The sequence below is a fragment of the Monodelphis domestica genome, chromosome 4 (assembly GCF_027887165.1).
Source record: "Monodelphis domestica isolate mMonDom1 chromosome 4, mMonDom1.pri, whole genome shotgun sequence".
Taxonomy (NCBI): Eukaryota; Metazoa; Chordata; class Mammalia; order Didelphimorphia; family Didelphidae; genus Monodelphis; species Monodelphis domestica.
Window position 1 is genome coordinate 18,406,301 of NC_077230.1, and position 24,866 is coordinate 18,431,166.

At 33.8% G+C, this 24,866-nt stretch overlaps 1 protein-coding gene across 1 annotated transcript in view; it reads left to right on the forward strand.

Annotated features, from left to right (window-relative positions):
* The window catches only part of LOC100027805 (amine oxidase [flavin-containing] B), a 117,732-nt gene that overhangs the window by 38,312 nt on the left and 54,554 nt on the right, over positions 1-24,866 (forward strand). The window contains exons 2-3 of the mRNA XM_001377961.5: positions 12,448-12,542; positions 13,615-13,752. Of these exons, the coding sequence (XP_001377998.3) occupies positions 12,448-12,542; positions 13,615-13,752 (233 nt within the window). The remainder of the gene's footprint in view (positions 1-12,447; positions 12,543-13,614; positions 13,753-24,866) is intronic.

Consider the following 24,866-nt stretch of genomic DNA (forward strand, 5'->3'; position numbering starts at 1 on the left):
CCAATTTGTTGCTTTCCTTCTGATTTTAGTTATATCTGTTTTGTTTGTACAAAAGCTTTTTAATTTGATATAGTCAAAATTATTTATTTTATGTTTTGTGACTCTTTCTATGTCTTGCTTGGTTTTAAAGTCTTTTCCTTCCCAAAGGTCTGACAGGTATACTATTTTGTGTTTGCCTAATTTACGTATAGTTTCCTTCTTTATGTTCAAGTCATTCACCCATTTTGAATTTATCTTGGTGTAGGGTGTGAGATGTTGATCCAAACCTAGTCTTTCCAACACTGTCTTCCAATTTTCCCAGCAGTTTTTATCAAATAGTGGATTTTTGACCCAAAAGCTAGGATCTTTGGGTTTATCATATATTGTCTTGCTGAGGTCACTTGCCCCAAGTCCATTCCACTAATCCTCCTTTCTGTTTTTTAGCCATTAGCAAATTGTTTTGATGACTGCTGCTTTGTAATATAGTTTGACATCTGGGACTGCAAGGCCCCCTTCCTTTGTATTTTTTTTCATTATTTCCCTGGATATCCTTGATCCTTTGTTATTCCAAATGAACTTTGTTATGGTTTTTTCTAAATCAGTAAAGAAATTTTTTGGAAGTTCCATGGGTATGGCACTAAATAGATAGATAAGTTTGGGTAGGATGATCATTTTTATTATATTGGCTTGTCCTATCCATGAGAAGTTAATGTTTTTCCAATTGCTCAAGTCTAGTTTTAGTTGATAAACAGAAAACTCAACATCGTAATACAAGAGATAATCAAAGAAAATTGCCCAGAGATTCTAGAACAAGGGGGCAATACAGCCACTGAAAGAGTTCACAGAACACCTTCTACACTAAATCCCCAAAAGACAACTCCCAGGAATGTAATTGCCAAATTCCAAAGCTTTCAAGCAAAAGAAAAAATCTTACAAGAAGCCAGAAAAAGACAATTTAGATATAAAGGAATGCCAATCAGGGTCACACAAGAACTTGCAAGTTCCACTCTGAATGACCATAAGGCATGGAACATGATTTTCAGAAAGGCAAGAGAGCTGGATCTCCAACCAAGAATCAGCTACCCAGCAAAACTGACTATATACTTCCAAGGGAAAGTATGGGCATTCAACAAATAGAAGATTTCCAAGTTTTTGCAAAGAAAAGACCAGAGCTCTGTGGAAAGTTCAATATTGAAAAATAAAGAGCATGGAATACCTGAAAAGGTAAATATGAAGGAAAGGGAAAAGGAGAAAAATGTTATCTTTTTCTTTTACTCAAACTCTCTTCTATAAGGACTACATTTATATCAATCTATGTATACTAACATGTGGGGAAAATGTAATGTATAAATAGGGGGAAAGGAAAGACCAAATAGAATAATCTTTCTCACACAAAGATTCACACGGGAAGGGGAGGGGAAGAAAACTCCTATAAGAAGGAGAGGAAGAGAGTTTTTACTTAAACCTTACTCTGAGGGAAATCAACTCTGAGAGGGAAGAACATCCAGATCCATTGGGATCTTGAATTCTATCTTACCCAACAAGGGTAGGGAGAAGGGAAATCCAAGGGGGGGAGGGGGGAGGGAACACAAAAAAAGGGAGGGAAGAAGAGGGGGGAGGGGAGGGAACAAAAAGGGAGGGACTAGAAAGGGAAACATATCAGGGGGGGGACAAGGGGGACTGATTTAAAGCAAATCACTGGACTAAAAGGTAGAGCTGAAGAAGAAAGTTTAGAATTAGGGAAGGCAATCAAAATGCTAGGGAGTCCACAAGTGACAGTCATAACTTTGAACGTGAATGGGATGAACTCACCCATAAAACATAGACGAATAGCAGAATGGATTAGAATCCAAAACCCTACCATATGTTGTCTTCCAGAAACATACATGAGGCGGGTAGACACCCACAAGTTCAGAATTAAAGGATGGAGTAAGACCTTCTGGGCCTCAACTGACAGAAAGCAGGCAGGAGTGGTAATCATGATATCTGATAAAGCCAAAGCAAAAATAGACCTGATCAAAAGGGATAGTGAAGGTAATTATATTTTGTTAAAAGGGACTTCAGATAATGAGGAAATATCACTAATCAACATGTATGCACCAAATAATATAGCACCCAAATTTCTAATGGAGAAACTAGGAGAATTGAAGGAAGAAATAGACAGTAAAACCATATTAGTGGGAGACTTGAACCAACCATTATCAAATTTAGATAAATCAAATAAAAATAAATAAGAAAGAGGTAAAAGAAATGAATGAAATCTTAGAAAAATTAGAATTAATAGACATATGGAGAAAAATAAATAGGGACAAAAAGGAATACACCTTCTTCTCAGCACCACATGGCACATTCGTAATTAAGACTTTTGCAAGAAGGCTGAAACTAGTCAAGTTGGGCAATTCTATCATATTTTTAAAGAACAATTGCTATCTATATTATACAAATTATTCTCAAAAATTGAGAAATAGAATAATTTACCACCTCCTTTATATGACAAATATCATCTTACAACCTAAAGCAGGGAAGTAGGAAGTAGGAAGCAAGGAAAAACATGAATTAATTTCATTAATGCATGGGAATTCAAAATTATAAAATAAAATCTTTGCAAAAAGAATTTGTAATATATCCAAAGAGTAGTATTTATACCAGGGATGTAAGGATGGGACATCACTAGGAAAATAATATTATTAAACATATAAAAACAAAAGAACCTTAATAATGTGATGATATCAACAAATACAGAAAAAGCCTTTTATAAAATACAATATTTTAATATTGAAAAACTTTTATTTTGTCATATACCCAGTACAATAAATATGCAATTTGTTAAATTTGTTAACATATGATAAAAAGTATCTGTCTAAAACCAAAAGTCAGCCTCATGTGTAATAGAGGACACATGAAGTTTTCCTAATAAAATAAGACTACCTTCTTTCCTCATTGTAGTAATAATAATAAGGTAGAAAGTAACTAGAGTTATAAAGACAGAGAATTTTCAGAGAAAGTAATTACAAAATCAATAAATATTAGAACAGATACTAAACCTATAAAATCAATGGCATTTAATACAGCAATAACAAACAACAAGGAAAATTATATAAAACATTCACATTCAAAATAATTACAAAACAAAAATATCTGATAATCGATTTTTCAAATATTCAGACCTATGATGATAAAATGACAAAATGTTCCTTAAAGAATAAATAAACCTTACCTCAAATCAAGAGGAAATTAAGGCAGTCATTAAAAACTTTTTTGTCCAATTATATGGCAATAAATATGCCAATCTAGGTGATATGGATAAATACTTACAAAAATACAAATTGCCTAGACTAACAGAAGAAGAAATAGAATTCTTAAATAATAGCATATTAGAAAAATAAATCCAACAGGCCATCAAAGAACACCCTAACAAAAAATCCCCAGGGCCAGATGGATTCACAAGTGAATTCTATCAAACAATTCAAAGAACAGCTAATCCCAATACTATACAAACTATTTGACAAGACCTTGCAAGTTCCACTCTGAATGACCATAAGGCATGGAACATGATTTTCAGATTTTCAGATTTCATAATAAGCAAAGAGGGAGCTCTACTAAATTCCTTTTATGACACAAACATGGTACTGATTCCAAAACCAGGCAGGTCAAAAACAGAGAAAGAAAACTATAGACCAATCTCCCTAATGAATATAGATGCAAAAATCTTAAACAGGATACTAGCAAAAAGACTTCAGCAAGTGATCAGGAGGGTCATTCACTATGACCAAGTAGCATTTATACCAGGAATGCAGAGCTGGTTCAATATTAGGAAAACCATCCACATAATTGACCATATCAATAAGGAAACAAACAAAAATCACGTGATTATCTCAATAGACACAGAAAAAGCCTTTGATAAAAACAATACCTATTCCTATTAAAAACCCTAGAAAGCATAGGAATAGAAGGGTCTTTTGTAAAAATAATAAACAGTATATATCTAAAACCATCAGCCAATATCATCTGCAATGGGGATAAACTAGATGCATTCCCAATAAGATCAGGAGTGAAATAAGGATGCCCATTATCACCTCTATTATTTAACATTGTACTAGAAACACTAGTTGTAGCAATTAGAGAAGAAAAAGAAATTGAAGGCATTAAAATAGGCATTGCTCTTTGCAGATGATATGAAGGTGGAGTGAAATGAGCAGAACCAAGAGAATATTGTACACAGAAAGTGAACCACTATGGAATGGTCAAATGTAATCAACTTTGCTACTAGTAGCAATGCAATGATCCAGGATCATCCTAAGGGATTATAAAAAAGAACACTGAGAACAACATCAAGAAAGTAGAAATGCAGAAGAAAGACATATGACTTATCGCTTGTTTATATGGGTTTATAATTTGAGTTTTTGGTTTTAAAAGATTATTCTATTACAAAAATGAATAACATGGGAATAGGTATCAAGTGTTATAACATGTATAATCCAGTGGAATTGCTTGTCAGATCTGGGAGGGGGAACAGGATTAGGGAGGGAGAGAAAATCAATCATGTAACTATAGAAAAATATTTTTTAATTTAATGAAAAAATTAATATTTTTTAAAAAGAGAGAGAATGAAACCACACCAGGATATTCTTGAATGGCTTAAAAGTCTTATTGAGAGTATAGAGAGGTTAAATAACTCATCCATGGCCACATAGAAAATATAATACTCTACCATGCTCATTCTTTATTTTGCAATACTCACAGTATTGTGTAAAAAAGAACAATTAGTAAAGTCATTGGTTAGGTTTGTATTTATGCTCTTCTGTGAAAGTGAATTTTTTCTGTTTTTGATATTATTATTCTATCTTATTAGATTCGTCTCGATTCATTTAAACATGCTATTCCATTCTGTGTTCCCAGGAATACGGAATAGGGAATGTAGAGCTAATATAATAGAAAAGTTGTCATCTATTAAATATAAAAGATCAGACATTCCTTCTCTTCTTGAGTGAAATACATTAACTTGTCCTTATTTTAAAATAAGGCTAGATCCTCTTTTGGAGGGTTAAGAATATGGCATAAGCCTTGTTCACTTTTCCCTCTCTACTACTCACTTAGTGATCTTGTCAGCTCCCATGGGTTCAACTGCCATTTCTATGAAAATGATTCTCAAATCTAGTTATCTAGACCTAATTTCTCTCCTGACATCCAGTCTTATAGAAACAACAAGGCTCTTTGGACAGTCTCTACTTAGCTAGTTGTTCAACAGGGCTCTCTGACTCTCTCCTTTCCCTTGGAACATCTACCAAGTTCTAGGACTAGTTCTCCTTTCATGATTTTCTTTCTTTTCTGCTACCAGAGGTTACACACTTAGAAACTTCTTCCTGCCTTGAATTCTTCCTCTCTGGATCTATGCTTTCCTGGAGTGGTTCACAAACCTTTGCTAGATAGGCATACGAAGAAAAAGAGGGGAAAAAAAAACTTCTGAAGAGTGATTACCGTCTTGCAGCTTTTGGGAACATCTTGTATTTTTGCAACTATAGGAAAAGTTGAGAGCAAAGGAGATCTATACTTTATTTATTATCTAGCTCAGTGCCAGTATTAACATGTCAGCATTCAGGTAGAAATTTATAATCTTCATTTTGACTCACTGTGGGCTTTTAGACAATCACCACATTATAGTATTCTTTAGTATTTTGTTAGCTGGTGTCTGTTAGTACAACCATTATCTCTGCTGAGTGATAGAATGTAAAAGTTTTCTAAGAAAAGAGTTTTGCTTACATTTTTATATTTTACGCTTTTAAAGTGCCCCTTCTAGGCATAATAGTTCTATATCTGTTTGAAGAAAAATGCATCATCATGTTAACAAATTATTATTTTATTAGAAATATTGTTTTCTTTCTCTTCTCCCAAATACTTTGATAATCTATCATATTCTCTTAACAATTCACTTGATACTCTGTTCTTCCAGTTCACACTCGAAAAATAATGCCATGTTTTACTATTAACAAGAGCAAACCATTAAAGACCATTCCTTTGATTTAGCATGAGGAGGGAAAAGGCTTTGGAGAGTGCAGGGTAAAGCATGCTGGTGTTTGTGGATGTGGGAGAATTAGTTTCATCATCCCTTTTGTTTCAAATTATTTGTTCATGCTGTATTGGAAGGAAAACTCAATGAGGTAAGACATTACAATGTAATGATTTGGACTTGTCACATTCACAGCCTCTGGATGGCTACCTAAATTAATCATGTTCTCAATCTATTTCCTCCAGCATCACAGGGCTGAAAATAATGTGATCTATTCACTATGAAGCCTTTTTTTTTTAAATCCTTACCTTCTATCTTGGAATTAATACTATGTATTGGTTCCAGGGCAGATGAACAGTAAAAGGTAGGCAAAAGGGGGTGAGTCACTTACCCAGAGTCCCACAGCTAGGAAGTGTCTAAGGTCAGATTTGAACCCAGGACCTCCCCTCTCTAGACCTGGCTCTTAATTCACTGAGCTACCCAATGGCCCCACTATGAAGCCTTCTTGGCACTTGTTGGAATGAAGATTCTCCCTTTGGACCTCACAGAGAGTAGTACTTTGTCATTTCTAATACAGTTCTCTTGTATTTTTGTATATACTACTTATTTGTGTCTATATCCTATCTGATATATTTCTCTTTATACCATGAGGACAGGCACAGGAATTATTCAAACATTGTATTTTCTGCCAACAGAAGTACTTTACAGTGTAGTAAAGAGCCCTGGGTCTGCTCAGTTCAAATCTCTCCTCTCCCATTTACCAGCTTTTTTATTTTAGGCAAGTCACTTAAGTTCCTTGGCTTCAGCCCCATTTCATCATTTATAAAAACGATGAAAAAAATGGTACCGCGGGATGCAGAGGTTCCTTCCCATTGAAACTATGAAGCAGCTTACCATACGCAGTAGAGACTTAGCAAATAGCTATTGAATGATCACAACAATTATATTGGAAAGCTGTCTAAAGTATTTAATGATATCTAATAGAACAGTAAATATTTACATTACATATACATACATATATACATACAGATGTTAAGTAACTTTTGTGCTATTGAGAGAGCTAATGATATGTGTGTGTGTATATATATATATATATATATATATATATATATATGTTTGTGTGTGTATATGAAATGATAGTTTGCTGCTGGGTGAAAAATAGCACTGGCAATCTTCTAACTTAATGAGAAAATTACCTATCAGTCATCGTGCAGTTTCTTGGATTTGAATGAAATGATTTTGGCTTGAAATTAGCAGATGATACAGAGCCCTTGACTCTAGCTGATTACTTAATATAATATTTTGAATATTTCATCAATTAATTCATGGACCATCCACAAGCTATTGCTGTTTCTTATTTGTGTTTAAATGGTTTTTAATCCTGTAACAAGGATTGGTCTGCTTATACAGCCTACCTACCTAGTAAAATCCATTGGCTTCCTCTGGCCTCTGGACTTGACCTTTAAAACTCCCTGTAAGCTCATCTCTTCCTGCTTATCCACTTTTATACATTCTATACTTCCATTTACTTGACATTATGACTATATTAGCTTACTAGCTATTCCTTAATCTGGGGACTCCATCTTCCTCTTTTATCTCTAGATATATCTTATCTGATCCATGAATAACCCTTTGAGGTCGGTGCAATTTTTGTCCCCATTTACAGATGAAGAAACTGAGAATAAGAGAGATTAAGTGACTTGGCCAGGGTTATACTAAGTGTTTGAGGAAGGTAATGAGCCAATGTCTTGCTGACAGTAAGTCCAAGGCTCTATCCACTGTGCCACATAGTGATTATAATATAATTAATTGATTATTACATAATTAATGTGGGCTAAACAGTCAAAGATTCTGTTGAACCATTTTCTGGTTTTACTCTGTGAAAGACCATAACAGAGACAAAGCTGCATAAGAAAGCTGGAAAGCCAGTGCCTAGGTAAATGGAAGATGAAAAGCGAGGGAATGGGTTCCCTTCTTTTTTCTTTGTCAACAGAAAAATATCAAAATTCTTATTTTCAGATAACCTCTGAGTGGTTTTGAAAGGAATCATCTACCTCACCTGTCATTCACAAGGAGCTCTTTGTTTCATCAGCAAACTAAGCCATATAACAAGCGTGTGAAATAAATAAGGTGTTTTGTTATTCAGTCATCTCAGTAATGACTGACTCTTCATGACCCAATTTGGAGTTTTCTTGGCAAAGATACTGGAGTGACTAAACATTTCCTTCTCTAGCCCTTTTTTACAAAGGAGAAACTGTTGGGGTGGAGTGACTTGATCAAGGTGACCCAGCTAGTTAAGTGTCTGAGCCCAGATTTGGGGTCAGGAAGATTCATCTTCCTGACTCCAGGTCCAGCACTCTAACCACTGTGCCATCTAACTGCCCTAAGGTAAAATAGGGAAGTTTTCTTGTTCCCATTTTATAGATGAGGAAGCTAATGCTTAGAGATGTCATGTGACTTAACCATGGTTGAGAGTGGATGTCTGAAAAATATATACCCCCAAATCTATACTGCACCAAACTGCCTTTTTAAATTTCACCATTGGTTTGCTGTTTTCTTTGTAGTATTTTCTGTCTTTCTCTCTTTCATTCTCTGTCTGTTTGTCATTCCCTGCCTCTGTCTATCTATCTATGTGTCTGTCTCTTTCTTCCCTCATCTATTTTCTCTGCATGTGCTTAGCTTATCTGCTAGAAATTTGGTCTTTTAAGAATTTCCTCCCTCATCACGCGTCGGCCACGGGGGGTGGGAGGGAGGAAAAGAAAATGATCTTTGTCTTTAATGAAAAATGCATGGAAATGATCAAATAAAATACTATAAAATTAAAAAAAAAAGAATTTCCTCCCTCTTCCTAATTTGTACTTAAACATCTTTGGCCAGGACAAAGATGTTCTAGAGGAAAATTGCTATCTTTGGTTGGAGGGAAAGCTACTAATTTTATATTCTGCTTTGATAGTTATGCTTTCTTTCTAATAAATATTTCCTAAAGCAATTAAAACAACTGCCTTATTTAGTCTTCATTTCAGAGAACAGAATCCTGCCATGTTTTGCATTATATTTTTTCAGAAAAGTATTTGTTGAATAGTTGGAGTCAAATTGAAAGCTTTGCTATTTATCGATTGCACACATCTAAAAGAGGAGGAATGATGCTTAGACAACCAACCTAGAAAAATCTTCATGTCATGTTCGTTCTTTTCTTCTTTTATCTTGTGAGTCTAAGATAAAGTCAAAGGAAAGCAGCTTTGCCTAAAAGGATTGCAAAATGCTGAAGATATTCAACTCTGGACAAATAATAAAGTGAAAAGGACAAAAGCAGGAGCTTTAAAAAAAAGGATTGTGATGATGGCTATTATTTCAATAAAATCAGTCATTTGCATGTAAAATTTGAAAGAGTTACTTTTAAAAAATGATTTTAAATATACCCAGAATCCACTAGAAAGTAATTTCAGTATCTTGAAATAGCTGCATCTGGGTATCAGGTTGCTATAGTAACTTAATGAAAGCTGGCTGTTTTTTATACTCAGCCAACTTGTTCAGAGCAAAAGCCTTCCCACAGCTTGAGGTTTCAGCAAACCCCACATAATCTTATGTGCCTTATCATTAATATTTGTATTTTAGATGCTGATTCCCTTAGAGCATGGGAGAGGACAGATATTACTCTGCTCCCAAAGGAGCCTGCAATCTGACTTTTCCATTCTGTAGCTTTATTGTGAATGGTATAATTTCACATTTTATCTGCAAATTTTTGTAGTGATAAGGAACTGGAAACAATGTAGGTACCAAGCAATTATGGAATATCTGGACAAATTATGGTATGTTAATATAAAAGAATAGAATTTTCCCCATAATATTAAAGGAATATATTTTTTAAAAAACAAAAGACTATGAACTGATTCAGAATGAACTGAGTACAAGGAGAATAATTTATAGAATGACTACACAACTGTTAAAAAAAACACATGAAAACTGAAATACCAGTTTTAAAAAGAACTAATGAAACATGCTTCTCACTTCTTTTTAGAAACTTCTTTTTAGAGATTTATAAATTAAAACTGAAAAATGAAGCATAGATTTTAAAAAATGATCAATATTTGACTATGCTCATGTGTTAAAATGGAGGATTTTTTAGATGGGGAGATAATCAAGGGAGGGAATACAGAAGGGCTAGTGATTTTGACACCCCCTGCCCCAAAGAAAAGGAAAAGGAAAAAAGTTGCAGTGAAGCATTGAAAAGAAGCATTCTCTTAGAGGAGAATAGGAGATTCAAAGGAAAAGAAAAGAAGACCAGGACCTCTTTGAAACTAATGAATTAAATTTATGTTTTGAGTTACCATTTATTTTTGTAACATGAAATATAACATGACTATGATATGATCACATGTAGTTTGTTATAAATAGGTAATAGATTATAATAAATATATTTATCCAAGAGAAACAAATTCTCATATTCTGTTCAAAAATTTATGTGTCATTCTTTTTTCCCCTTCTTCCTTCCACCCCTCCACACTCCCAAGAAGGCAAGTAATATGATATAGGTTGTAAATCTATTATCATAGGACACATATTTCCCTGCTCGTCTTGTTACGAAATAAGACAAAGATTACTTACATTAGAGAAATATTCCTGGAGGAAATAAAGTGAAAGAATGGCATGTTCTTTTAAAGAAAAGAACAACCTGGACATGGTGATGATTCACTGTTGTGTATGTAATCCTTTTTTGTTGTTGTTGTTATTCCTCTTTTACATGAAAATGTTCATATGCACATTTGTCAAGTTAAGAATAACATTTTTAAAGAGGAGTCAGGGTTTTTTTTCTGGACTTTGTGTTGCTATTGCTAAAGAAAGAAAATTTATTGGTAATAGTGTTATGCCATTTTGTATTCAAGTCATTTTATTTGCTGAATTGAGAATGTATTATCTAGAACTTCAGTGAATTATTTATCATTCCTGAATCATGTTTTTAAAATTTAAGACGTTGACTCAGAGAGATGAAGTGGTAAGCCCTGGGCCAATTTTCCAACTACCTGTCTCCTGAATTTTCTTATTCACATACTTATTTTCATCTTTATACTTTCAGCCTCTACAGATGATTGAGTTAGAGGGTGAGAGGGTGGTGGTTCAGATGTTTTATTTGGCACCTAGTTTTCTATAATGAGTTCTATACTTTAAATTTTTAAAAATTGGCTCAACATCCAAGGACAGAGTAAGAAGAATGCTCAAGTAAATAGAAAAACAAAAGAGCCAAACCAGACCTGTTTCCAGAATGGAAATTGTAAAATATTTTCTTTGTTAAAAACAATCAATTAAAGTTCTTGGGATAAATTAACTAACTTATATTTCCATTGCAACTTTGAAAAATCCTCTAATTTTACATTAAGCTAGAGTAGTCTTTAACCATAAGATGAATATCAAAAACTAAAATATGAATTATAAATGAGCGAATAAAAAAATTGAAAAGTACCTCTTTAAATACTGCTCTTCATAGTGAGGAAGTGTGAAATTAGGTGATGAGAGAATTGATGAGAGTAGGTATTTCTCCCTATGGGAATATGTCTTAGATAATTTTTTCTCCTTTTTATTGCCTTTTCATACTGCTGGGACATTGGCTTCTTCAAATTGCACTTCCTTCAAAACTCAATTAAGAGGCAGCTAGGTAGCACCATGGATAGAACCCATTGGCTTGGATTCTGAGGGACCCAGATGCTTCCTGGCTGTGTGACCTTGGGAAAAATACTTAACCCCAAATGCCTAACCCTTGTCATTCTATCTTAGAATTTATACTGAGGGCAGGTAAGGGCTTTAAAAAGACAATTAAAAAATCATTTATTTTAGCTAAAACTAACATATCTGTCACCCCATTTTTTTGCTTATCCTTCCAATAACCAATTTGGTATCATTTCATTTCATTGTACCATAGCAAAAATAGATGAAAATTTTTTCAGATGCCTTTTCTCACTATTCTGAGATGGTTTGAGACCTATCATCCACGATCTATTTTGTTTAAGCCCTTTTATAGAATTTTTTTCAAGATGTATTTTCCCAAATTATAGGGCTATTAATAGAATAAAATAAATCTATAAATAAATAAAACATTTTATTAAGTTGTAAATAATAAATTCTATTATACATAAATATTAGATATAAATATATATTGCCATAATCATAAGCTAGTTTTGTATCTTGCCCTAGACCTGGTCCACACACTTCTTTCAGCTAAACTTCAATTAGTGTAGTTTGACCTAGGATTGTACAATTGATCGAAATATGAAGTGCTTTTTGTTGTTTTTTTCTTATTAGTTGAAATATCCATTCATTTAGTAAAACTGTGTTTGGGGAGTTTAAACATCAGCAGATTCACTAATTAGTATGATATAAAAAGAATCTAGAAATCAAATATTCTCTTAAATAGTTATAGAAATGTAGAATATCCAAATATGATATTTCTGCTCTCATTTCTCATTCAGGTATGGCAGCAGCCAAGTTACTTCATGATTCTGGACTAAGTGTTGTAGTACTGGAGGCCAGAAATCGAGTAGGAGGCCGAACCTATACAGTAAGAGTAAGTAATCAGGACTCGAGATGGTCAAGGTGGGAAAGAAATCCCCCTTGCCACAAAAATATTGGAGAGTTACGATATTATTTTCTCTTTTTTTTGGAGTGGGGGTTAGTTATTATTTCAACTGCAATGATTTCTACCCAAGATTTGTTGGTTCTTTAGAGACTGAGGAATTTCCAGAACTCCCAATAATTCAAGCTACAATTCATTTTCTTAAAGCCTATCTTTGATCAAATGCTTCCCCAATTCAGAGACCCTCCCTGGCTTTCCCACCTAGAGAATCTGACCATCTCATGAGATCACCCTTAACATTGTTGATGAGCTCTAACTCTTAGAATGTTGTTCCTGAGTAGCTGAGGCCAAACAATGACTCAGTTTCAAGCTATTGAGGATGTAGAGAATTTTAACTAGATACATTTTAATTGTATTTTCCCTCTTCAACTATGCTTTTCCAAATGATAGACTAGCAAACTCTGCTGTGAGTGATTTGAATTGTGTTTAATTTTATCCCTTTCTTTTCTCTTTGGCATTTAAATGACCAGACACTCTCCCTAACCAAGGGTTAAGAACTGAGGAAAGAGAATTTACATTTCATTTCTTACTTAAAACATCAGTAATCCAGATATCAGTACATAGCTGTCCAAAAAGGGGAATAAACATCATGGACCACATAATTAATTTTAAACAATCTTCCTATACAATCTAAACAGGATGATGACTTTGTGTCTGTGTAGAATACATATTTACATATCTCTATGTATTTTAAGAATTTGTAATATATAAATTTTGCTTTATATATACACATAAATATAGTTGTACCTTTAGATGATACATTAGATAAAAATATTTTGTTGTTAGCTAAGAAATAACAAAAAAAACAATATTTGAAGATGATGAAAATTTCAAATAAATATAAACAGAAAGTAAACACATTAACTGGAAGAGTTTCAAAGAGACACTCAAGGTAATCGTAAATAGAGTAAAATAGTAAAAATAGTAAAAGATAAATTCCAGCTTACTATTTCCTCTCTGTTCAATAGTTTCTCTTTCTCTTTTTTTAAAATCGGAAAACCAGAATAAACATGTTAAATATGTAGACCTTGGAGGATCCTATGTTGGGCCAACCCAGAATCGTATATTGAGGTTAGCTAAAGAACTGGGATTAGAGACCTACAAAGTGAATGAAGAAGAACGTCTCATCCACCATGTCAAGGTAAGCTCACATCTACCTTTGAGAAATTTTAAACTTTCTGCACAAATGTTTACACTTATAAAGGTCACATCATGTACCCTAGCATTTTTATCTTTTTTTCTTTATTTTTATCTTTATTTCTTTATCTTTATCTCTTCATTAGTTAAGGACATTTTCAAAATTAATTTCATTCATCTTCTTTAGTGAGAATCAGGTAGGGTCTTGAATTTATGGAAAAGGAAGGCATTAACTTAGGGTCAGCACCTACTTAATAAAAGTGTTGTTTAATCAAATGTTGTTAAAAAAATCCCAGAAGCACGTTTGGAATTTAATTTGTTCATTTCCTTCCGTTTTATAACAGAGACTATGTTGTATCTCGTAATTTTTAAAGTTGGATGTTGAAAGTGTCACAATATTTTGCCTAAGAATTTCTATTTCAAAGATACCTGGAAGATTATTTTAAAATCACCATGTTTTGTGAATAATAATAAGTAGAAAATATAGCATAGCAGGCATAAAAACAATTTAGTATGTTAGGAAATAAAAAACAACCCCAAATAATGTTATAGGGCAAGTACTTCCTAATTTTAAAATGAATATCTTATTTCAATTTCAAATTTCAATTTCCATACACATTTCATCTTTGCTTCTCTGCTTATTGAGCAGCAAGACAAAGTTAATCATTATTTTTTAAATAGTTGAACAATTTTTTCACCTTTTTGTGTTTTTTTTGTTTTCTTTCACGACATGACTAATATGGAAATATATTTTGTATGTTTGCATATATATAACCTATATTGAATTCCTTATCATCTGAGGGAGAAGGAGGGTAAGGAGGAAGGTAAAAAATCTGAAATTCATAATAATTTTTTAAATGTTTTAAATTTGTTTTTACATGCACTTAGGAAAAAAATAAATCATTTTTTAAAGAAAAAATAGTTGAATGTAGGAGGAATCAAGCAGTCTGAAAGCCTTTATTCATACCCCACCCTGATACTCAGGGTAGACCCTGTGTGCCTCAATTTCTTCATTTCAAAAATGCGAATGTAAGATTATATGGTTAACATGACCCCTACCTACTGTGGATCTATTATTAAGAAGTGGGTACAGGCATCATTAGATTCACTGAACATAAATTGCTAGCTCCCATTAAAAGGTGTCATTAATTGCCCAATTTGATTTCAAATGATCTTTTTTAGATATGATTATAATCTATGCTTATTTTATACATTCCTTAAGGCTTTTTTCCTTACCCAGCATGTCTTTCTAGAATATTATTTATAAAAAGGAAGTGACAGTAGATTTTATATTCTTGGCAAAAGCTGATGAGTTTGCAAGTGACTATTTTAACTTTATATTTGTAAAAAAAAAACTGTGCACAAAATGGTTTTCTTAGTATTAATATTTTTATTAATGGAGGAAAAATTGACCAGGATTCAACTTGACCAATGACATTCCAATTCCACCAGACATTGTTATAGGAGTCAAGATGGGCAACTGGGCTATGCTATAAAGAACATGGTATATTTAGCTTTTATTCATTGGCCTGGCATTAACAAGTCTTAAAAGGACTCCTTGGGTTCATAACACTTCCATAGTCTTGAAATTGTCTATTCTCTAAGTGAGGAAGTTTGAAGCTTGTGTGACTTTTTTTTTTTTAATTTTTGTTTTAGATCAGTCAAAACTACAAAACTACAAATACAAAACTACAAAAAATACAAAGAATAATTTCTTTGGCAATTTGACTCTAAAGAATTCCAAATTTTGGTTCAAATATTATCTAATTTGAGGTTTAATGCATCTTCTCCATAGAAGGCTTTATGATAATAAATATCTTGTATTTTGAAGATCTTTCAAAAATGAACACTTGGTTTTAAACCCCTTCCTCCACTTCTGCTTCATTTCTTTCTTGTCTTAGATTCCAAATACACTTCTGTTTGCAGAACTTATTTCTGCAATTAGTCATAAGGCTTTCTTTAGTGCTTCCAAATTCTTTACCTTATAATTGTAGTAGAAATCCCAGCTCTGTCTATATTGAAGGAGTTGTTTCATTCCTTTGTGAAGCTGCCCTGTGATTTTCTTTCATATTCTCATTTAGATGACTAGGCGGTTCCTGAGAACCATCTGAGACAGTTTCATGCAAATATTTGTAGAAAAATTTATGCTTATTGCATTCTGAAATTTTAGAACATATCATGAACAAATTCAATAATTCAATAACAAGGAATGTGTTTTCAAAGCAAAAGTTGCAATAAAATCCACTACCTTCCTCTGTCCTTTCCACCCTCCTCTCTCAAAGCTAAATAATTTTTAATACAGCTCTCCTCAAATGGTTTTGTCACATAAAAATTCCTGAGTGTCCAAGGAACTTTTGTTTATGTGGGTGATATCTATTAATGTTTAACATAATAAAAATTGAAGTATCAATATTTAATTAAAATACTTTAGATTTCACAGACCCCATGAAAGAATCTCAGGAGCTCCTTGGAGTCCCTAGATCACACTTTAAGAAATCTGATTTAAGTGACAACGTCTTTGTTTCTTAATTAGAGAATATGTTGCATTGAACATAAGTAATATATGATATTAATTATTTTTAATTTATTTAGTCAATTTAGAACATTATTCATTAGTTACAAGAGCTATATTATTTCCCTCCCTCCCCTAACCCCCACCCTTCCCATAGTTGACACGCAATTCCACTGGGTATTACATGTGTCCTTGATCAAAACCTATTTCCATGTTGTTGGTGTTTGCACTAGGATGTTCATTTAGAGTCTATATATCCCAATCCTATCCCCATCGACCCATGTAATCAAGCAGTTGTTTTTCTTCTGTGTTTCTACTCCCACAGTTTTTCCCATGAATGTGGATAGCGTTTTTTCTCGTAGATCCCTCCAAGTTGTTCAGGATCACTGCATTGCCACTAATGGAAAAGTCCATTACATTCAATTGTACCACAGTGTTATTAGTCTCTGTGTACAATATTCTCCTAGTCCTCCTCCTCTCACTCTCCATCAATTCCTGAAGGTTGTTCCAGTTCCCATGGAATTCCAACACTTTATTATTCCTTTGAGCACAATAGTATTCCATCACCAACTTATACCACAATTTGTTCAGCCATTCCCCAATTGAAGGGAATCCCCTCATTTTCCAATTTTTTTTTGCCACCACAATGAGTACAGCTATGAATATTTTTGTACAAGTCTTTTTTCTTATATCTTTGGGGTACAAATCCAGCAGTGCTATGGCTGGATCAAAGGGCAGACAGATTTCTATTGCCCTTTGGGCATAGTTACAAACTGCCCTCCAGAATGGTTGGATCAATTCACAACTCCACCAGCAATGTATTAATGTCCCAACTTTGCCACCCCCCCCCAGCATTCATTACTTTCCATTGCTGTCATGTTAGCCAATCCACTAGCTGTGAGGTGATACCTCACAGTTGTTTTGATTTGCATTTCTGTGATTATAAGAGATTTAGAACACTTTTTCATGTGCTTATTAATAGTTTTGATTTCTTTGGCTGAAAACTGCCTATTCGTGTCCCTTGCCCATTTATCAATTGGAGAATGGCTTGATTTTTTTGTACAATTGGTTTAGCTCTTTATAAATTCCAGTAATTAGACTTTTGTCAGAGGTTTTTGTTATAAAGATTGTTTCCCAATTTGTTGCTTCTCTTCTAATTTTAGTTGCATTGGTTTTGTTTGTACAAAACCTTTTTAATTTGATGTAATCAAAATGATTGATTTTACATTTTGTGATTTTTTCCTAGCTCTTTCTAGGTTTTAAAATCTTTCCTTTCCCAAAGATCTGGCAAGTATACTATTTTGTGTTCACCTAATTTGCTTATAGTTTCCTTCTTTATATTCGTCATTCTGAGTTTATCTTGGTGTAGGGTGTGAGGTGTTGATCCAAACCTAATCTCTCCTATACTGTCTTCCAATTTTCGCAGCAGTTTTTATCAAATAGTGGGTTTTGGTCCCAAATGCTGAGATCTTTGGGCCTCTCATAGACTGTCTTGCTGAGGTCACTTACCCCAAGTCTATTCCACTGATCCTCTTTTCTGTCTCTTAGCCAGTAACAAATTGTTTTGATGACCATTATTTTATAGTGTAGTATGAGATCTGTGACTGCAAGTCCTCCTTCCTTTGCATTTTTTTCATGATTTCCCTGTATATCCTTGATCTTTTGTTCTTCCAAATGAACTTTGTTATGTTTTTTTCTAATTCAGTAAAAAAAAGTTTTTGGTAGTTCAATGGGTATGGCACTGAATAAGTAAATTAATTAGGGGAGGATGATCATTTTTATTATGTTAGTGCATCTTACCCATGAGCAATCAATGTTTTTCCAATTGTTTAGATCTAGTTTTAATTGTGTGGAGAGTATTTTGAAGTCATGTTCATACAGTTCCTGTGTTTGTCTTGGTAGATAGATTCCCAAGTATAAGGGTGATTTTAAATGGAATTTCTCTTTCTAATTCTTGCTGCTGAGATGTGTTGGAGATATATAGAAATACTGATGATTTATGTGGGTTTATTTTTTATCTTGCAACTTTGCTAAAGTTGTTGATTATTTTGATTAGTTTTTTTGGTTGATTCCCTAGGATTCTTTAAATAGACCATCATATTATCTGCAAAAAATTATACCTTGGTCTCCTCATTTCCTATTTTAATACCTTCAATTTCTTTTTCTTCTCTGATTGCTACAGCTAGTGTTTCTAGTACAATGTTAAATAATAGAGGTGATAATGGGCATCCTTGTTTTACTCCTGATCTTATTGGGAGGCTTCTTCTAGTTTATCCCCATTGCTGATGATGTTTGCTGATGGTTTTAGATATATACTGTTTATTATTTTTAGGAAACACCTTTCTATTCCTATGCTTTCTAGTGTTTTCAATAGGAATGGGTATTGTATTTTATCAAAGGCTTTTTCTGCATCTATTGAGATAATCATGTTATTTTTGTCAGTTTGCTTGTTAATATGGTCAATTATGTGGATGGTTTTTCTAATATTGAACCATCCTTGCATTCCTGGTATGAAACCTATCTGGTCATAGTGAATAACTCTTCTGATCACTTGCTGGAGTCTTTTTGCTAGTATCCTATTTAAGATTTTTGCATCTATATTCATTAGGGAGATTGGTCTATAATTTTTTTTCCTCTGTTTTTGGCCTGCCTTGTTTTGGAATTAGTACCATATTTGTTTCATAAAAGGAATTTGGTAGAACTCCCTCTTTGCTTATTATGTCAAATAGTTTGTATAATATTGGGGTTAGTTGTTCTTTGAATGATTGATAGAATTCATTTGTGAGTCCATCTGGACCTGGGGATTTTTTCTTAGGGAGTTCTTTGATGGCTTGTTCAATTGCTTCTTCTGATATGGGGTGGTTTAGGTAGTCTATTTCGTCCTCTGTTAGTCTAGGCAATTTATATTTTTGTAAATATTCATCCATATCACCTAGATTGCCATATTTATTGCCATATAATTGGACATAAGAGTTTTTAATGATTGCCTTAATTTCCTCTTCATTAGAGGTGAGATCTCCCTTTTCATCTTGGATACTATCAATTTGGTTTTCTTCTTTCCTTTTTTTTTTTAATTAGACTGACCAGTACTTTGTCTACAAACAAAAAAAAATTGTGTTTTTTTTAAGTACCAGGTACTAGTATTTTTTATTAAATGAATAGTTCTTTGACTTTCAATTATATTAGTTCCTCCTTTGATTTTTAGGATCTCTAATTTAGTCTTCATCTGAGGATTTTTAATTTGTTCACTTTTTAATTTTTAATTTGCATGCCCAATTCATTAATCTCTGCCCTCTCTAATTTGTTAATATATTAACTCAAAGTTATAAATTTCCCCCTGAGTACTGCTTTGGTTACATCCCATAGATTTTGAAAGGATGTCTCATCGTTGTCATTTTCTTCATTGAAATTATTAATCATTTCTATGATTTGTTCTTTAATCAATTCTGGAGAATCTTATTGTTTAGTTTCCAATTAATTTTTATTTGCCTCTCCATGTACCCTTATAAATTATTATTTTCATTTCATTGTGATTTTATAAAGTTGCATTTATTATTTCTGCTCTTTTGCACTTGTTTGCAATGTTTTTATGCCCTAGTACATGGTCAATTTTTTAATGTACCATGTGCTGCTGAAAAAAAGGTATATTCCTTTTTGTCCCTATTTATTTTTCTCCACATATCTACTACCTTTAATTTTTCTAAGATTTCATTTACTTCTCTTATATCTTTCTTATTTATTTTTTGGTTTGATTTCTCTAGTTCTGATAGAGGAATGATCAGGTCCCCCACTAGTATAATTTTTCTATCTATTACATCCTTGTGCTCCACTAGTTTCTCCTTTAGAAATTTGGATGCTGTGCCATTTGCTGTGTACATGTTGAGCTCTGATATTTCCTCATTCTGTACTGACTTTTATCACGACTTAATTATCTACCCTATCTATTTTATCTAGATCTGTTTTTACTTTGCCCTTGTCAGATATCATGATTGAGACACCTGCCTTCTTTGTATCAGATGATGCCCCATAGATTTGGCTCCATCCTCTTACTTTTACCCTGTGTGTGTGTCTACCTTCCTCATATGTGTTTCTTGTAGACAGCATATGGTATGGTTTTGGTTTCTAAATCACTCTGCTATTCACTTGCATTTTATGGGTGAGTTCATTCCATTCGCATTCAGAGTTATGATTACCAGCTGTGTATTTCCTAGCATTTTGATTTCCACTCCTAGTCCTGCCTTTTCTTCTTTCACTCTTTCCTTCCATTCAAATTTTTTAATCAGTCCCCCTAATTCCCACCCCTATTTACTTCCCTTTTTACACCCCCCTTCTTATTTCCCTCTAATTTTCTTTACAATCTTTTTATACTACCCCCCCATCCTCTCCCACACTTGTACTGCCTCCCTCTCCCCTAGTCTGTTTGTTACACTTCTAATTCCCTATAGGGGTCAAATCAGTTCTCTGCCCCAATGTATTTGACTGTTTTTCCCTCTTTGAGTCAATTTCAATATATGTAAGAGTTAAGTATTTCCTATCTCCAACCTCTTTACCCTTCCATGCATTGATGTTCTCCCCCCTCACACCATGAGCTTCTTTGTGACATATAAATTTACCCCCATTTGTTTCTTTTCCCATTTCTTTTAGTATTAGCCTCTTTTTTTAGTTCTAGTTGCATGTGTGTGTGTGTGTGTACACACACACACTCATATATATATATATATATATATATATATATATATATATATATGTATTTATGTCTTGGTATTTCATTGTATACAGTTTGTCACCATTCCCTCTAAGTGTAATTCTTCTAACTGCTCAGGTTATAATAGCATTTTTAAGATTTACCAATGACCTCTTTTCTTATAGGGATACATATCATTCTAATGTATTAGGTCTCTTAAAAAAGGGTTTTTTTTTTGTTTTTCTTTTTTCCCTCTTTCTTAATTACCTTTTGATGATTTTCTTGAATTCTGTGCTTGGGCATCAAATTTTCTGTTCAGTTCTTGAGTTTTCTTTACAAATTCTTGGAATTCTTCTATTTTGTTGAATGACCATCCTTTCCCCTGTAAGAATATAGTCAGTTTTGCTGAGTAATTGATTCTTGGTTGTAGACCTCATTCCTTTGCTTTTCAGAATATCATATTCCATGCCTTTTGGTACTTCATTGTAGATGCAGTCAGATCCTGAATTATTCTCAGTGTGGTTCCATAGTATCTGAATGACTTCTTCTTAGCAGCTTGCAATATTTTTCCCTTGGTCTGATAGTACTTGAATTTGGCTATAATATTCCTGGGTGTTGTCAGTTGGGCATTAAGTATAGGAGGTGATCTGTGGATTCTTTCAATCTCCACTTTTCCCTCTTGTTCTAGAATATCGAGGCAGTTTTCTTGAATAATTTCCTGTAGTATGATGTCCAGGCTTTTTCTTTTGTCATGATCTTCCAGTAGACCAATGATCCTTAAGTTATGTCTCCTGGAACGATTTTTTAAATCTTCTATTTTGTGAATGAGGTGCTTCATATTTTCCTCAATTTTTTCATTCTTTTGGTTTTGTTTTATAGTGTCCTGCTGCCTTGTGAAGTTGTTTACTTCTAGTTGTATTCTGGATATATAATACTGGACTTCCTCCCTGGCTTTTTGGTCATCCTTCTTCTTCTGGTCTGATTTTCTTTGGAGGTCATCTTTCATCTTCTCTGTCTCATCTTTCATTTTATTTGCCTCATCTTTTATCTTCTTTGCCTCATCTTTTGTCTCCTTTGCCTCATTTTCAAGCTGGTTAATTTTGGCTTTTAAGACACTGTTTACTCTTTCCAGATGACTTATTTTACTTTTTAAGTTCTTTTCCCAGTTGTCTTCATCCTCTCTTAACTGTGTTTTCAATTGTATTTTGAGTTCTTCCAAAGCCTGTATCCAATTCGTTGGGATTTCTTTTTTTTTTGCTTGCTGTTCCCTCATCCTTCTCTGTTCTGTTTGTTCTTTGTTCTTTGCCTGTATAGAAGCCATTGACTGTAATTTCTCTTTTCTTTTTCTGTTTTTTTTTGCTCATATTTACCCCTTATTTACTCCCTGCAGTTGCTGGTGCTTTTGCTCCTCTCATTTTTTTGTGGGTTTCAGCTTTTCTTTCAGCCTTCATCCTTGGAGTTTTGTCAGCAAATCTCTCAGTGCAGTCTGTGGGGGATGGTTTTTGGAGCTTGAGCTTCCCTTCCCTCTGCAAGCTTTGATGGAATTAAGTCCAGCAGTCCGTGGTGGAGGGTTGTTGGAGCTTGAGCTTCCCTGAACTGAGTTGCAGAGCTGGATGTGCCCCGAGGCCAAAACCTCGGGAGTGGGGGGGGGGTCAGAATGTAGTGTCTCCCCTGCTGTAACTAGGCTTCCCGCTCTGTGCTTCTTCTCTGACTGCTTTCCAACTGCCTGTGTTTGACACTCTGAGTCTGGCACAGCTTTGCCCACAACTCCCTCCAGACCAGCACCCTTGCCCATCCAGAAGTTCTGCCCTAGGCTTAGGGCTCTAGGTGGGCGAGGGTCCCAGGACCTTCCTTCTTCTTTCTCCTTAAACCACAAATTTTCTTGAATTCTGGTTTTTGGGGTTTTACCTTTAAATTGAGTCTAGCAAAAGGGTTCCTTGGCTCTGTCTTGTTATTAGGTTTGATTTTCAGTCCCCTAGGAGCATTTAGTTTGTAATGGATAAGGAAGGGTTTTCAGAGATCTGAACTTTTGCTGCCTCTATGCTGCCATCTTGACATTGCCTCAGTAATATACTATTTTAATCCAAGAAATAATTGAAAAATTCATCATGTAGTAAGGATTCAAACTATTTATATCCTCTAGTTTTAAACCGGAGGGTATTTTCCATGTTTTAATAAGAAATCTAATAAAACACTGGTATGCCAGGAAGTTGGGAACTTTGGGAGTAGAAACTGCTACCAGAGAACCTTTAGAGATAAAATAAGAAGGATTTATCAAACATTTACTATAAGCTGTGCACTTGGAAAATATCTGATTTTATCTCTCTGCAATATCTGTGCTATTATTAACCCCTATTTAAAATTGAACAGAGTAAGGCAAAGGTTAAATGATTTGTCAAGTATCTAAAGGCAGATTTGAACTCAGGACTTCCTGACTTCTTGCTGAGTACTTTATTCTCTATGCCACCTGGCTACCTTATAGATGGAATAGAAGGCACCCAAGTAGGGAAAATTATAGGGCAGCTTATGATTGGACATTTATCCAACTAAAAGGATTCAGCCCACAAGATTAAATTCCACACTTGTAACTTTGTACCATCTGGTGACATACTGTATTATGCTGGATTCTACTATTCATATCACCTCCTGAGAGATGAGGGATTTTTATTCTTGTCCCTAAAAATGTTTTAAATAAACTATCACTTGATGAATATACCCCCCTCAGATGCCTATGATCTCTTTTGGAAATATTTATGGTCCTCCAGGGTATCATTCATTTTTAGTACTGCTATATATCCAACTCTGGTTATTAACACATAGTGTTTTAGGACTTTATTCATGAATAAAACAGCACAGCTTAATTAAGATTTAATTTTCAATGTGGTTAAACAGTGATTTTTGCCTGAAGCTTTATAATCCAGAAGGTGTTTTCCTCAATTCTCTGATGCCAATGATTTATCTGTTACTGCTGAACTATATGGTCTATTGAGACTGAAACTGGTATAGAAAACAGGGAAGATTTCTGTTAGTAGAGTTTACTGCGCAGTCATTTAAATGGTTTTTGAATGTCTAGGTAAAATTGCTCTCCTTTTCCTTCTTGGGATGCATCAAATTAAAGGAAAGGATACAGTTTTAGGAAGTGTTGTGTCTTGTTTCCTTCATCTGACTTTATTAGGTGGACTCTGATAATTGATAAAAATTGGGTCACTGACAAATGAAATTCCTGTGTTTAAGAAGCTTTGTATTAATCTATTCTTTGAAACCAAAACAATGTAGGTAATAGTGAACTTCCTTACATACAAATGAAAAGTATTTGAAATTTGTCAAGGGATGGAGAATAGTTTAGCTCCCAAATCAACAGGATAATGAGTGAAATTGGTTTGTACCAGATCTCTGATGACTGATAATTATTGCTGAACTTTAACATAATTGTAATCAAAGGATTGGATGGGATGTCAGGGGCCATCTAGTCTACCCTATACCTAACCAAGAATCACCTTTACAATATCTGAAGAAGTGATTATCCAGATCTCACTTGAAATCCTACTCTGAAGGGAGAACCCACTCACACTTGGGACAACCCATTTCACTTTTCCATAATTCTTCCCTGTTTAGGAAAACCAAAGTAGGTACTCAATAAATATTTATTGACTTGAAACACACTAAAGTCTAATTATCTTTTTTAAAGAACGTATTGTCTATCACATTGTCCCCCATCATGAATATCACAGGATATAATTTTTGGAAAATCAAAACAATGTTTTCCTTCTTTAGTCATAACTCCTTCTCTCCTTTTCAAGATCTTTTAAAAATCACCAGTCACCATATCTGAAGATGTAGCTCTTCTAGTTTTGGTTACTTCAATAAAGTAACTCATCCCATTTCAGAAATATCAATTATGTGATCGTATTTGAACCCTAGA